General features: G+C 41.9%; 1 protein-coding gene across 1 annotated transcript in view; it reads right to left on the reverse strand.

The window, feature by feature from the left end:
- The window catches only part of Camkmt (calmodulin-lysine N-methyltransferase), a 373033-nt gene that overhangs the window by 45186 nt on the left and 310943 nt on the right, over nt 1-16904 (reverse strand). The window contains exon 7 of the mRNA XM_028892673.2: nt 14850-14916. Coding sequence (XP_028748506.1) covers nt 14850-14916 — 67 coding nt within the window. The remainder of the gene's footprint in view (nt 1-14849; nt 14917-16904) is intronic.

Raw genomic sequence — 16904 nt, forward strand, 5'->3', positions numbered from 1 at the left:
CTATGATTTCATGAATATGACAGCGAGTAAGCAAGAGACAACAAAATACCACAACTAATAAATTGGAAATTACAAGCATGTGCCATTTGCTATACCAATTATTGCAATTGGATGGTTTAATTTCTTTTTCATATTTATATACTCTCATGCACAGTTTTATTATTGTAGGAATTTTGTTATTTCTTGACACTGTAACTCACACTATCATGTACAAAATGACAGAGTAAAAGGTGTTCTGATCTAGAACTGTGGAAGCACTATAGGGATTCACAAAGGGGTGGTTCAGGACTGGCAAGAGAGCTCAGTGGGTATAAGCACCTATTGTACAATCCTGAGCACCTGAGTTCAATCTCTGGAACACATGTAAACAAGTGAGATGCAGTGGTTCACATCTATAGCCACAGCATTCCTACTGTGAGATGGGATGCAATGGTACCCATCTATAGCCACAGCATTCCTACTGTGAGATGGGATGTAGAGACAGATGAACTACCCAGAAATATGTATGCAGCTCAAGAGAACCAATTCCCAAGACTTGTTCTCTGACATTCACATGCATGCATGGCACACGCACATACATACACACACACACACACACACACACACACACACACACAGAGCAACAGTAGCACATTAAAACAACTAGACACATGATCAAGTAACTACAAATGCAGGTATCTTTCACTGCTAAAACCCTGTTAACAGTCTAAGTGTAGGAGAAATGAGAAAAGCAGTTTGATTATCTCCACAGATGTTGCAGAGTCATCTTCTAAAGTTCTACACTTCTTTATGATAAAAGTCTCAAAAACAGGAATCAGTGAATAAATACCCCAATTCAAAGGCTGAAGCATGCTCAATGGCGAACTATTAGAGGAAGCTTCCCAGACTCAGGGGTCGCCACGGAGGGTATTTCCACCAAAATAAATTATACAAGAGAAAAAAGTAAGAGTCAGAAAACCGGAAGTGTCGTCACTGGAAGATGATGCCTGTGCCTATCTGGAAGACTGCAGGACATCTACTGAGAACTACTTAGACATAACAAGGGCTCTTTAATGGGACTGAACACACGTACCACATGGAACCCTAGAACCTTTATGTCTATATATGCAAATGAATATGACTAGTTAGGAAATGCAATGTCGAATGAAACAAAGAATTCATAAATGGGGTGTAGAATGCACACTAGAGTCTCAGCACTTGGGAGGTGGAGGCAGAAGGTCAGAAGCCCAAGGTCATGGCTGGCTATATAGTGAATTCAAGGGCTACTTGATGCTCTGTCTTAAATGAATAAACAGAAAGAAAAGGGAGAGAGAGAGAGGGAGGGAGAGAGGGAGGGAGGGAGGAGAGGAAGGAAGGAAGGAAGGAAGGAAGGAAGGAAGGAAGGAAGGAAGGAAGGAAGGGAGAAAGAAAGGAGAGGAGGAAGGAAAATACAATACAATGGAAGCAGAGATTCTATTTAAACGCCCAACAAAAGTTTCCAGAAATAAAACGAGCAAGCAAAATGAAAATGCCAGTGAAACATCTTGGGAAGAAAGCATCTCATTCTTGAACAGGAAGATTCAGAGTTTTAAAAATGTCAAGGTTTAGCGAATTGTTTCATAAATTTTTCCAACCACAATGAAAGTGCCAATATCATAAAATTACCAACAAAATTCTGAAAAGAAATAAATAAAGCAAGGGATTGGTCTTAATAGATATGAAAATACATGACTAGGTTACAGTAAGTCACACAGAATCCACTTCTGGAAATGTGGCTCACAGATACATGCGTGGTGCATGAACAGATGTGCCTCACTGCAGCATCATTTGCAAGAGCAAAACCCTGGGCATCAATATTCATTGTTCAGGTGGGAGTTAGGTTAGTATTTCACAACAGACTATGATATAGTCATTTTCAAGCATCTTGAAGATGGTTTCTTTCCTTTAAAGTGAACTCCTTTGAAAATAGAGACATTTTCATTGGCATGTGTTTATTTTGTGTGGCCATGAAGGTGGGCATGGTATGTGTACATGTGCATGAGGAAGCCACGGGACAGCCTGGCCGTCATTCCTCAAGCCTTGTTCACCTGGTTTTGTGAGACAAACTCATTCACATAAAGTGCACAGATGTGATTAGGTTGGCTGGCTAGTAAGCCCCAGAAATCCTCCTGTCTCTGCTTCCCCAGTGCTGGGATTGTAAGAGCATGCCTCCATGCCCAGCCTTTTCCACATGGGTTCCAGGGATCAAATTCAGCCCCTCATGCCTATTAACTAAACACTTTACCAACTGAGCTATGTCCACAGGGCTTGATATATTATTTTTATGATACCGAAGTTTAAGAATGAAGAAAGAGCTCTAGGATCTAGGCCATGGGACACAACCAGTCCCTAGGATCCCCACCCATCACTGCTCCAGCTGCCCCAGTTGCTTGCCAGCAGGGAAGATTCCTGTGGGCAGGCTCCCCACCAAAACCCCCCATTAGACCCTGCAATCTACAAGACCCACACCCTACCTCAAACCTACCCATCCCACTGCAACCCCAGTGGCTTCCTGAGACAGAATCCACCAGCTCTCACTGGACCAAGAGCTCTCATTGGACTAAGAGAGGCTTCTTGAGACACAGAATTTGCCAGCTCTGATTGCACCAAGACCCTTATAGGACCAAGAGCAGTTCTCTGAGACACAGAATCAGCCAGCTTGGATTGAACCAAGAGCAGCTCCCTGAGACACAGACACAGTAAGCACAAATTGGACCAACAGCAGCTCGCTTAGACACTGGTACCTCTTGCACCTATTGGAGGAAGAGATGGGTAGAGGCCAGTGCAAAAATACATACAACAACATAAGGAGCAATAAGACATCACCAGAACCTAGACCTTCTACAAAAGCAAGACCTGAACATCATAGCATAGAAGAAGCAGAAGAAAGAGACCTTAAAATAACTTTATGAAGATGATAGAGGCCTTTAAAGAGGATATGAAAAATTCCCTTAAAGAAATTGAGGAAAAGACGAATAAAAAATTGGAAGAAATCAATAAAACCCTTAAAGAAAGTAAAAAAAAAAAAACCCATGAAAAAGCAATTAAACAAGTGAGGGAAACAGTTCAAGATCTGAAAAGTGAAATAGAAACAATGAAGAAGACACAAACCAAGGGAATACTGGAAATAGAAAATCGGAGTAAATGAACAGGAACTACAGCATAGTATGAATATTAAGAGCAGCAAAGGAAAAAAGCCAAGCATAACCAACAGAATACAAGAGATGGAAGAAAGAATCTCTGGTGTACAGGATACAATAGAGGAAATAGATTCGTCAGTCAAAGAAAACACCAAAGCCAAAAAAACCATAACACAAAATGTCCAGGAAATCTGGGACACCATGAAAAGGCCAAACCTAAAGAATAATAGGGATAGAGGAAGGAGAAGAATACCAACTCAAAGGCACAGAAAACATATTCAACAAAATCATAGAAGAAAACTTTCCCAACTTGAAGGAAATACCTATGAAGATAACAAAAAGCTTATAGAACACCAAATAGACTAGACCCACAAAAAAAGTCCCCTCACCACATAATAATTAAACAACTAAACATACTGAATAAAGAAAGAATATTAAGAGCAGCAAAGGAAAAAAGCCAAGTGACTTATAAAGGCTGACCCATCAGAATAACACCCGATTTCTCAATGGAGACTTTGAAAGCCAGAAAGACCTGGACAGATGTAATGCAGACACTAAGAGACCATGGATGCCAGCCTAGACTAATATACCCAGCAAAACTTGCAATCACCATAGATGGAACAAGACATTCCAAGACAAAACCAGATTTAAACAATACCTATGCACAAATTAAGCCCTACAGAAAACACCAGAAGGAAAACTTCAACCTAAGAAGTCAAATCCACCCATGAAAACACAGGCAATAGATATCCCCACAGCAGCACATTCCAAGGAAGGGAAATATACACACACTACCACCAAAAGATAACAGAATTAACAATCACTGGTCATTAATATCCCTTAATATCAATGGACTCAATTTGCCTATAAAAAGACACAGGCTAACAGAATGCATATGAAATCAGGATCCATTGTAGATGAATTTCTAAACAGTCTTATTAAATAAGAAACACAGAACCAAATATGGAGGTATAAGCTGTAGAGGTCTGAGCAATAGCTGCCAACTAACCTTAGCTCACCACCTCCCTGTAGCTTCCCAAGAGAGCCTCTTCCTGTCTAACCTGTGCCTTTATTGCCTTCCTGTTTTATCTTCTCATTGGCTCTAAGCCCAGTCACATCACTTCCTCATCACTGTCTGTCTATATAGACCACCAGGTCTCTATGGTTGGTACTGGGATTAAAGGCATGTGCCCTTGAACACACAGAGACTCTGCCTGCCATGTGATCGGATTAAGGGTGTGTGCTACCATGCCTGACTTCTGTTTATGGCTGACTATGACCTCTGATCTCCAGGCAAACTTTATTTGTTAACATACAAATAAATATCACATTTCAACACAAATAAAATATCACCACAATCCATCCTTCTGCTGCACACAGAAAACACACCTCAACTTCAAAGACAAACATTACCTCAGAGTAAAAGGCTGGGGAAAGACTTTGTGATCAAATGGACTTAAGAAGCAAGCTGGTGTAGCTGTCCTAATATCTAACAAAATAGACTTCAAACTAAAATCAATCAAAAGAGATTGAGACATTATATATTCATCACAGGAAAGATCCACCAAGATGAAGTCTCAATTCTGAACATTTATGCCCCAAATACAAGGGTAACCACATATGTAAAAGAAACATTACTAAAGCTTAAATCGCACATCAAACCCCACACGTTAATAGTGGAAGACTTAAAGTTAGATTTCAACAACAACAACAAAAAATTACAGAAAGCCTACGATCTCATGGAAACTGAATAATGCTCAACTGAATCACCAAAGGGTCAAGGAAGAAATAAAGAAATAAATTAAAGACTTCCTAGAATTCAATGAAAATGAATGTACTACATACCCAAACTTATGGGACACTATGAAAGCAGTGCTAAGAGGAAAATTCATAGCACTAAATGCGCACATAAAGAAGTTGGAGAAATCTCACACTAGTGACTTAACAGTACACCTGAAAGCTCTAGAACAAAAAGAAGCAAAGTCACCCAGGAGGAATAGATGCCAGAAAATAATCAAACTGAAAGCTGAAATGAGTAAAGTAGAAACAAAGAGAACAATACAAAGAATCAATGAAACAAAGAGTTGGTTCTTTAAGAAAATAAAGATAGACAAGCCCTTATCCAAACTAACCAAAAGGCAGAGAGAGAATATCCAAATTAACAAAATCAGAAATGAAAAGGAAGGTATAACAACAGACAATGAGGAAATTCAGAGAATCATCAGGACATAGTTAAAAAATGTATACTCCACAAAATTGGAAAATCTAAAAAGAAATGGACAATTTTATGGATAGGTAGCACATACCAAAATTAAGTCAGGACCAGATAAACAATTTAAATAAACCAATAACCCCTAAGGAAATAGAAACAGTTATTAAAAGTCTCCTAACAAAAAAAAAAGAGCTAACACCAATACTCTTCAAATTGTTCCATACAATAGAAACAGAAGGAACATTACCAAACTCCTTTTATGAGGCTACAGTTACCCTGATACCCAAACTACACAAAGATACAACAAAGAAAGAGAATTACAGACCAATTTCCCTCATGAACATTGATGCAAAAAACACTCAATAAAATATTGGCAAGCCAAATCCAAGAACACATCAAAAAATTATCCACCATGACCAAATAGGCTTCATCCCAGAGATGCAAGGATTGTTCAACATATGAAAATCTGTCAATGTAATTCACCATATAAACAAACTGAAAGAAAAAAAAACATACATGATCATCTCATTAGATGCTGAAAAAGCCTTTGACAAAATCCAACACCCCTTCATGATAAAGGTCTTGAAGAGATCAGGAACACAAGGAACATACCTTAACATAATAAAGGCAATTTACAGCAAGCCAACAGTCAACATCAAATTAAATGGAGAGAAACTCAAAGCGATACCACTACAATCAGAAACAAGACAAGGCTGTCCACTCTCCCCATATTTATTCAATATAGTACTTGAAGTTCTAGCTAGAGCAATAAGACAACAAAAGGAGATCAAAGGGATACAAATTGGCAAGGAAGAAGTCAAACTTTCACTATTTGCAGATGATATGATAGTATACATAAGTGACTTCAAAAATTCTATCAGAGAACTTCTACAGCTGATAAACACCTTCAGTAATGTGTAAGGACACAAGATTAATTTGAAAAAATCACCAGCCCTCCTATATACAAATGATAAACCGGCTGAGAAAGAAATCAGAGAAATATCACCTTTTACAATAGCCACAAATAATATAAAATACCTTAGTGTAACTCTATCTAAGCAAGTGAAAGACCTATAACACAAGAACTTTAAGTCTCTGAAGAAAGAAATTGAAGAAGATATCAGAAAATGGAAAGATCTGTGTTGCTCATGGATAGGTAAGATTAACATAGTAAAATGGAAATCTTACCAAAAGCAATCTACAGATTCAATGCAATCCCCATTAAAATCCCAACACAATTCTTCACAGACCTGGAAAGAACAATACTCAGCTTCATGTAGAAAAACAAAAAGCCCAGGATAGCTAAAGCAATCCTGTACAATAAAGCCACCTTTGGAGGCATCACCATACCTGACCTCAAGCTCTACTATAGAGCTATAGTAATAAAAAAAACAGCTTGATATTGGCAAAAAACCCGACATGTGAACCAATGGAATCGAATTGAAGACACCCTGACATTAACCCACACACCTATGAACACCTGATTTTTGACAAAGGAGCCAAAACTGTATAATGGAAAAAAGAAAGCATCTTCAACAAATACTGCTGGCATAACTGGATGTCAACATGTATAAGATTGCAAATAGATCCATATCTATCACCATGTACAAAACTCAAGTCAAGTGGATCAAAGACCTCAATATAAAACCAGTTATACTGAATCTGATAGATGAGAAAGTAGGAAGTAGTCTTGAACCCATTGGCACAGGAGACTACTTCCTAAATATAACACCAGTAGCATAGACACTGAGAGCAACAATTAATAGATGGGACTTCCTGAAACTGAGAAGCTTCTGTAAGGCAAAGGACACAGTAAATAAGACAAAACAATAGCCTACAGAATGGGAAAAGATCTTTACCAACCCCACATTAGACAGAGGGCCGATCTCCAAAATATATAAAGAATCCAAGAAACTAGACACCAAAATAACAAACAATCTAATTAAAAAATGGACTACAGAGCTAAACAGAGAATTCTCAACAGAAGAATCTCAAATGGCCAAAAGACATTCAAGGAATTGCTCAACATCCTTAGTCATCAGGGAAATGAAAATCAAAACGACTCTGAGATACCATCTTACACCTGTCAGAATAGCTAAGATCAAAAACACTGAAGACAGCCTTTGTTGGGATGTGGAGCAAGGGGAACACTCCTCCACTATTGGTGGAAGTGCAAACTGGTACAGCCACTTTGGAAATCAGTATGGAGGTTTCTCAGAAAATTGGGAATCAATCTTCCTCAAGACCCAGCCATATCACTCTTGGGCATATAACCAAGGAATGCTCAATCATACCACAAGGACATATGCTCAACTATGTTCATAGCAGCATTATTCGTAATATCCAGAACCTGGAAACAATCTAGATACCCCAACCAAAGAATGGATTAAGAAAATGTGGTACATACACACATTGGAGTACTACTCAGCAGTAAAAAACAATGACATCATGAAATTTGCAGGCAAATGGATGGAACTAGAAAGTATCATCGTGAGTGATGTAACCCAGACTCAGAAGGACAAACAAACATGATATGTACTCACTCATAAACAGATACTAGATGTAAAGCAAAGGATAACCAGACTACAACCCACAGCTCCAGAGAAGCTAGCTAACAAGGAAGACCCAAAGAGGGATGCATAGATCACCCTGGGAAGGGGAAATAGATGAGATCTCCATGAGTAAATGGAGGGTGGTGGATGGGGATGAAAACATAAGGGAATGGGATGGTTGAGCTGGAACAGTGATGGAGTGGAAGAGCAATGAAAGAGATACCATGATAGAGGGAGATATGGGGATAGGGAGAAACCAGATGCTAGAGAAGTTCCTAGGAATCCCCAAGGATGACCCCAGCTTAGACTACTAGCAATAGTGGAGAGTGTACCTGAACTGGCCTATCCCAGTAATCAGATCAGTGAATACCCTAACTGTCATCATAGAGCCTTTCTCCAGTATCTGATGGAAGCAGATTCAGAGATCCATAGCCAAACACCAGACCAATGTCCAGGAGTCCAGTTGAAAAGAGAGAAGAGGGATTCTATGAGCAAGGGCATCAAGATCATGATGGGGAAACCTACAGAGACAACCAAACTAGTGGGAACTCATGAAATTTAGATCCACCTCTGTGGAGCCTGCATGGGATTGGACTAGGCCCTCTGTATAGCGAGACAGTTGTATAGCTTGATCTGCTTAAGGGGTCCCCTGGCAGTAGGATTAAAATCCATCCCTGGTGCATGAGGAGGCTTTTTGGAGCCCACTGCCTATGATGGGACATCTTGCACAGCCTTGAGGCAGGGGGAGGGGCTTGGACCTGCCTCTACTAAATGTACCAGGCTTTGCTGACTCCCCATGGGAGGCCTTATCTTCTTGTAGGAGGGAATGGAGGGGGGTTCTGTGGGGGGAAGGATCGGGGGCAGGAGGAAGGAAGAGGGGGATCTTTGAATGGTATGTAAAATGAATTTAAAAAATTTAATAAAAGAAAAAATGAAGAAAGAGTTGTCTCTTCAAATGGGAAGACATTCCCTCAGGGAATGCAAGAGTTCTTGTTATGAGACTCTGACCTTAGTAAACAGTGGGGCAGAAAGCTCAAAGAATTAATGCAATGTTATTCTGGAAGAAAAGGCCTGGCCTTTTAATTTACTGCAATTTAGGAGTGCCCTTAAAAATCCCCAAATGTTAAATTCTGGCTCCTTTTCATTAAAAAAAAAAAGGACTGCTTCAAAATACATAACACTGGGTAACATTCCTGGAGGATGCTTTTGTCAAGGCAAACCTGAAGAGTAAGGACCAGGGCTCTTTCGCAAACTTGGCAAGCAAGCCAGAGTGCTAATTGAGCAGAAGCAAGTGCACACGGTAATTTCATTTTCTTGTATGCCAGACACCAAAGGAAGGAACAGCAGCATTTCATTTCTCGAATTCTCTGCCCCTCTCAAGATTCCGCTACCCGAGTTTTAGCCAAACTCACTAACAGGTATATTTTATCAGAAAATTCCTTAAAGAGCCCTCAGCCGGCTTATCTCAGTTACCTTCTACTAACCTTCCTCTTCAACCTGACAAAGAGCAGATAAATAGCTACTCACACTGTCAGTCTGTCTACAGACGCTGCACACGCCCGCCTGAGAAGCCATCCTGAAATGGAAGTCGCTATCTGATGGAGAAGCTGCTGTCTGGCTGACTCTCGGAGCTTGACTTCTCTCTCCCACTGAAAATTGTCCGGATCCGCGTCTTTCGAATACAAACTCTAAAAGCTCTTGCACTCTGGGGACACACATACACTAATTGCTTCAGGGAATGGGGAAAAAAAAAAACAAAACATACTAAACAAAATCCTTGTCTTCAAGGAAAATCAGTCGCCTCCCTCCCTAGAATGTCAACTCCAAGAAGGCACGGACTTCCTGGGTGCCGTTTTCCCTCTGCGTCGTCACTGGCACTTAGACCAGCGTTTGGAAAACAGAAAGTGATCAGAATGCCTGTCAGCAAAGGAAGAGACCGACAAGCATGGAGAGAGCCGGCACACCTTAGCACCAACAGCCCGTGCTTCCTTCCCCTGACGTATGAGTTCTAGACCAGTATCAGGTAAAAAGAAGAGAGTGGGGGAAGCACTGAGCTCAGAACGACAAAGCCTGCTGGAATGATAAGATGCTAGGGCCTGGCTGGCATCCTCCGAAGCCTGTGTGCTAAGGTTTGGTCCCCACCATGGTACAGTTGGTGGGGCCTGTAGGGAGTGGGGTCTAGCAAGAGGCCTTAGGTCACTGAGGCGTGCCTTTGAGGCAAAGTGTGGGACCCTGGATTGTGTGCTGCAATATGCTTTCCGCCATTGCCAACCCTCAGGGACCCAAAGCAATGTAACCGCTCAGTATTGGATGGGCCCTCCCAAAAGGTAAACCAAGGGGAAACCTTTTTCTCTGCGTAAGTTAAGCGTGTCGGGTCTTTTTTTTGTGATAGTGACTGGAAACAAACCCAGGAGGTGTGGGCACCTGAAGGAGAAGGCAGAAGCTGGGGAAGAGTGGATGAGATGGGGAGAGTCAGGGCAGAGGCTCAGAAAAGGTAACAACTGGATCCTAATTTAACCTCTAAAGGAAACCGACTTGAAGGTAGCCAGGAATCTTGGAGAGTAACAGCGACGGGACCACCACTGGCTGGCCCTAGTGTCCCCCAACCCCACCCCGCACAGGTAAAAAAAATTAAGGGCTTCCAAAACCTCTAACAAGTTGGACAGTTTACAAATCCGTGTGGTTAAATGGAGAATAATAAAAGCCACTTAAGTCCAGTGACAACTTTCAAACAAATACAAATGCTTGTTTTTCTGAAGTGAAATGTACTCTTACCACCACGGCAGGGCTAGTTTAATATCTTTAAAAGTGTAACTGTTAACTAATGTTAGCCAGAGAGTGATGTTATTCACCGATTCTGGAAGACCCAGAAACGCACAGACGTCAAAAGCTCCAAGTGGTTCTTTGTTCGAGTCACAGTTTTGAAGACAGCTCCAGATAAACCCAACAATTGAGCTGCTGTAAATAGCCTTCCTCTTTCATAAATTTCTCCCTATATTTAGAAGTACAGTTCCTTTGTTCACAAACTACTCTCAACTGTTCCATATTTAGATTCCCAAAGGCGTACCTTGGACTCATTGGATAAATGAATGAATAGCTGCATGGATGGATGAACAGGAGAGCTATCAGATGGCTTTGTTGAGATCCTGGAGATGAGATGTACAGAATGCTTCGTGTATGTGGATCCCTGACTGGCCGGCAGTAATGTTTCCCATGACTTTCGTATTTAACACAGTGAGACTGGATGAAAATGTATCAGAGGAAGCAAGATCGTTTGGTATATAACGGTTGTTCTCCCACTCCAGCCCCTCGACCCCGAGACAAGGTTTCTCTGAGTACCCCGGCTGTCTGTCCAGGACCGGCTGAGTAGCCCTGGAATTCACTCTGTAGACCAGGCTGGCCTCAAACTCAGAGATCTGCCTGCCTCTGACTCCTAAGTGCTGGGATTAAAGGTGTGCGCCACCACCGCCCGGCTACATTACAATTCATAACGGTAACAACATAGCAGTTATGAAGCCACAAGGAAAATAAATTCTATGGTTGGGGGTCACCACAACACGAGGAACTGTATGAAAGGCTGAGAACCACTGCTCTAAAGTAAGGTATACTAATTCACACTCCTAAAGAGGGGCTTCGGAGTCCAGGGAGCCCTGGTCTGCCCCTGTGTCAGAGGCAGAAGTGACAGCTGAATGCTGTCAGCTCTCTGATACAATGACAGCAAACCTGAGACTATCAGAAAGAGGAAGGACTTTGGTTCATTGCTTTGTCTGTCCATGGTCAGTTGGCCACTGCTTTTGGAAGCTGTGGTGAGGTATTCTCTAGTCCTGGAGTGTGCCGTAGAGGAAGCAATTCATCAGGAAGTGGGGGTGGGGGTGGGGGTGCGGTGGATCTGAATCCTACCTAATACCTCCTTGAAGGGCACACCTCCAAAGACTGCATTTCTTGGCCACACCTCTTAAAGGTTCCGACAGCCTTCCAACAGTACCACAGACCGGGCCCAAGCCTTTGTCAGATGGCCGCTGAAGGACCCGTATTCAAACCATGGTGTTTACTAAGGACACTGAGTGGGGGACTCCAAGGAGGGGATGCCAGTCAAATTTCTGGGCGGCTTCTCGCTCCTTTCGAAGAACCCTGTTCCGTAGGCTCACGGTTCTCATATCACGACTCCCCTTTCAGCTTTTACATCTCCTGTGCAAATGAAGTCACAAGAGACATTCAGCTGTTACAAACTTCATGTCAAGCTTTGAAGTGCTTTTTAATAGCAGAAATATTTGGCTCACGTGTGGGCTTTGTAGCTATGGTAAATACCTCTTAGTTATCTGTCGCTACTGTTATTCCACACCTCCAATTTGGAGGAGAAATTCTGCATATGCATTGAGGCACTAGAAAAGAATATTGAACTATATCTGAGCTCTTTTGTGAATGGTTTCCTTTTATTTCTTCTCTCACGGAACTAATACTTTCACCCGCATTGTGCTGGTTATGGGTGGGAAAGCAGTGGGCAGAAAAAAGAAGGCTGATACTGTGGCTTCACATCCTTAGCTGCTGGAAGTTAAGTGGTCAAGAAGCTCCCTACTGTAAGATTATATTTATTGAGTCATTCACCTGCCCTCCTCCACCCCACCCCTCTGTGTGTGTGCGCGTGCATGCGTGCGTGCGTGTGTGTGTGTGTGTGTGTGTGTGTGTGTGTGTGTGTGTTGGGGTGTGTGTATGAGTGTATACATGTAGAAAACTACAAGTCAATGTTGAGTGTCTTCCTCAATCACTTATCTGCCTTATTTTATGAGACAGAATCTCTTACTGAGCCTGAGGCTCACCTGATTGGCTAGACTGGCTAGCCATCCAGAACCAAGGACATTCCTGTCTCCACCTCCCCAGTGCTAGGGTGACAGGCACATACCATGGAGCCATCTTCGTTTGTTTGTTTTAACATGGGTGCTAGGGATTTGAACTCAGGTCCTAAAGCTTGCACGACAAGCCCTTTACCAACTGAGCCATCTCTCAGCCCCTCCCTGCGTCCTGTGATGCTTTAGAAGACTTTGGATAAAATGCTCTTAGTTTTTACAAAAGAGGAAACTGACTCCAATTACTCTGTGATAAAGGCAGAAAAGGAAAAACAACAACAACAACAACAAAAACAAGCTTCTCACTAGGGAATTCCGTATGATTATTGAAACAAAGTCTGCATGTCTTAATGTTCCGCCAAGTATCAGAAGAATACATTTAGAAATAGTATTTTTGAGAGCAAACACATTTGAACAAAGGTCAGGCACTGAGCATTTGAGATCTGCCCTGTGCTGAACAGCAACATCTTACTTCTTTATGTCACTTAATTATTTTATGAAGAGATAACAGAAAATTCTATTGCATGTCCCAAGTTAAACACGACGTTTTTATTCCTTAAAATGCAACATTTGAGAAGTCTAGATATGTTTATTAATTAGTGATTATTAACACTCAGTAAACAACATTATGTCTTGTAAAAACACAATCTCGCTGCACAGCGTGAAGCTGAAGTCTATTATTCCCTGATTCCATATGCTGAAATACACTCAAATGGTCCCAAATGACCTTAAGCATTAAATAAATGTAAATGAGAACAACATAGAAAATGCACTTTTGATTGATAACTAAAAGACCAGGTTGAAAAGCATGTCCCCAGATGAAGTCCTTCCCAGAAGGAGATGGCTGTGTGAGCCATGGAGGAAGGGCTCTGCTAAGTCTCCCTCCCGAGTGTTGAGATTACAGATACATGCCACCGTGCTCAGCATCACTTTGGTTTTTATCCATTGTGTCTGTTCATCCAACTGTTTTTCTCAAACTACACAGTCAGGGTAGGCAAGCGTCCTCTATAGAGAGAAAACTTAAAACACCCAAGGATGCCAGAGTAATAGTGAAAGATAAAATAATTCCAAATAGAACTGCTACTGTAACAAAATCTGTAGCAAGATGTACAAAGGGAAAATGCACAGATACAGCCATTTCATGTGTACCCAACGGGTGATATTCTCCTTCTAGGTCAACTGGCCACAGGGCGGGGCATCACACAACACACACTGGTTCTGCTAGGGGAAAGCAGTTCTCCAAGCCTGGAAAAGGAGGAATAAAACCGAAAGGGACTGGACTCCTGGACTGATAAAATCATCAATAGATCAAGATGTCTTAGCACTACTGATGCCCTGGGCCAGATGCTTCTTATTGCTGTTTTGAAAGCTCACTATGAATGATCTCCACCATTAGACATCAGGACCAGTAGAAACCAGTAACGACATTTTCTGCTCTGACCCCAAGTCATGACAAAAATAATAATTAAAAAAAAATGTTCCCAGGTACTGCCAGAATCTCCTAGGGGTGCAAGACTGCCCCGGCTGGGGGCCACTGGAATAAAGCCATTTAAGAAGGCCCCAAGCTGGGTTTTTCTCAACCTCACACTGCATAATTTTGGGCACCAACTGAACTGGAAAGATGGCTCAGTGGTTAAGAGCATTGGCTGGTCCCTAAAGGACTGGGGTTCTATCCCAGCACCCACATGGCAGCTCACAACTGTCTCAAACTCCAGTGGAGGATCCTACACCCTCACACAGACATACACACAGGCAAAATATCCATGTACATAAAAAATACAATGAAAACAAAACTCTCCTGAGCTACCAAGTGAGCCTAACTCAGTGGGTAACACATCATTTGAGTGTTCTATAACGTATGCAGTTTTAGTGTTCTCATCTATTGAATGGAGCGTCTGCCTGACTCATGGGAGGCTCACACGATTCAATGAGGATGATACATATGAGATGTTTAGAGCAGGGCCAGGCACACAGCAAGTGCTCAGTTAACACTATCTATTATTTTTGTATTCATGCACAGCATCAAGAAAGCAGTTTCCACTGAGATGTTTTAATTCAGATAGGATGCAGAAAGGTATCTTACCAGCTTGATATTTTCTGAGCTTTAAACACGCCCGTCTTCTGATTGCTTGCGATGATGCTGTCCACATCTACAGGGCACAGTTAAGAAAACTTCTGCAGTGACTATCAACTGACTGCAAAAGAGCTTATAAACACGCTGGCTTCTTATCACAATGGGATCCACACAAGAAAAAAGAAAGGAGCGGTCAGTGCTGTGCCATGAAATGCTGACTCACCACTGGCAAGATCTTTTCCTTCCCCAGCTTGCAATTTTACCACCCATCTAGTTAGCATCATGGCAGGGCCCAGAGGAGAGGTACTGGAGGCCACTGCTGGAGAACATGAGCTGCTACGTCACTTCCTCAGGTCAGCCAGGCATCCAAAGACAGATGTCCATCCATCAGTAAGGAGAGCGATGGCTGCCTCTGTTGACTTTCCAAATTGAAGTGGTTCCAATCTCCCAACCACTTGTAGGGGGAGAGGGAAGGGGAGCAGCGGGGACAGGGTTGGGAGGAGGCAAAGAGAGAGGTGGAGAAGAACTTGGAACCTCTTTGGGAGAAAATGCAACATCTAAGAAGAAAGTTGTTCTGGTGAGAGGTCCCTGGAGGAGGTTCTGCTTTGGCCTCTGGCCTTGAGCAGGCACAGAAGGACCCAGGCAGAAGAGCCATGTTTGAGTTAGAGAAACTGCATGATATTCAATGACCCTTGGGAAAATCACATCTAGTTCATCACCAGGAAAAGCTGGACTTAGATCCACACTGGCACCATAGGTGTTTGTGAGTTGCTGCTATTTCTCTCTTTGCTCTGGCCCCAGGACTGACAGAGACCAATGAATATACTAATTCCTATACCCAGACACTCCTGAGGTCTTCTTCTCTGTACTGACCTCTGTCCCTGGCTTCCCCACAGTCCTCTGGCTTCCTAATTTCTGAATACCCCCACCTTCTCATTTATTTGACTTGGACACATTTCCTGTAAGACGTCTCCCAATCCCTCTTCTGGAGTAAGGCAAGTTTAAAAATAAGCAAGGACTCAAATAATTCTAGTAAAGGCTGCAAGCTGCACAAAATTGGGCCCATGGGGAGGACACCAGGCTGACAGCGATGTTCCCCTATTGCTTGGAAAAAACAGATTTCCTGCATGTTCAAAGCGAACACTGGCCAAGATCTCCCTGCCAGAACAGAACCACAGGATTCTGAAACCCAAGTCTCAGCTTGAACCACCAGGCACACCCATTCTTCTCTGAGTGAATAAGCAGGTACTGTGTGATAGCTTTCCTCCCTCAGGAGTAGGGAGGAAAAATCAATTAGCTCTCCTAATGATGGGCTTTGTAGAGGTTTACAAAAGTGCCATAATGCAGACTTCTTTCTTTTTTTTTTTTTTCCTGGGTGAACTTTCCTGTATGCAAATTAAATACCGTTAAATTACATTCATTAAAAAAATAAAGGAGACTAATTTGCCTACTTGTTTTGATTAACTAAAATGACACATCGGCCTACGGTTTCTGTCTATTTCAGGAGCGTTCTAGATGAAATATCTTGCAGGAAAGGACGGCTGACATCTTCATTCTGAGAAGCCCAAAATTAGTAGAGTCAACTGACAACTGTTTTTTATTAAGTCCCTCCCCTAGCCACGCCCTACTCTGCGTTTCCATGGTATCCAACTGCCTGCCATAATGTGCCCGGCACACCTGTAGCGTCCTATGAGTACATGGCTAATCTATCAAGCAAAACATATTATTTTGTTAGTGGAGGTAATACTTTTTTATAAAATAGTCACAGGGAAGTTAAATTATAGAACTCAGAAAACCTATTAATAATTTTTAGTAAACATCTTAACACTATATACTTTATACAATTTATAAACCTGTGACTCTGGGTGGTGAGGCTGGAGCAAGCATGGATATTTATATTCTAGAGGTTATTTTTTTTTTTAATGAAAAATTCACAGCGGTATTTAGGCTGCTTTATTTTTAGAACTGGGCGGGAAATATATTTTGTGGTTTAGAAGGGCTTTTAAAAAAATATATTAAAAGAATCACAGAGAAAAGATGGCAGTGTTAATGTTAAGACATTAC

This window comes from Peromyscus leucopus, chromosome 22, assembly GCF_004664715.2.
Source record: "Peromyscus leucopus breed LL Stock chromosome 22, UCI_PerLeu_2.1, whole genome shotgun sequence".
Taxonomy (NCBI): Eukaryota; Metazoa; Chordata; class Mammalia; order Rodentia; family Cricetidae; genus Peromyscus; species Peromyscus leucopus.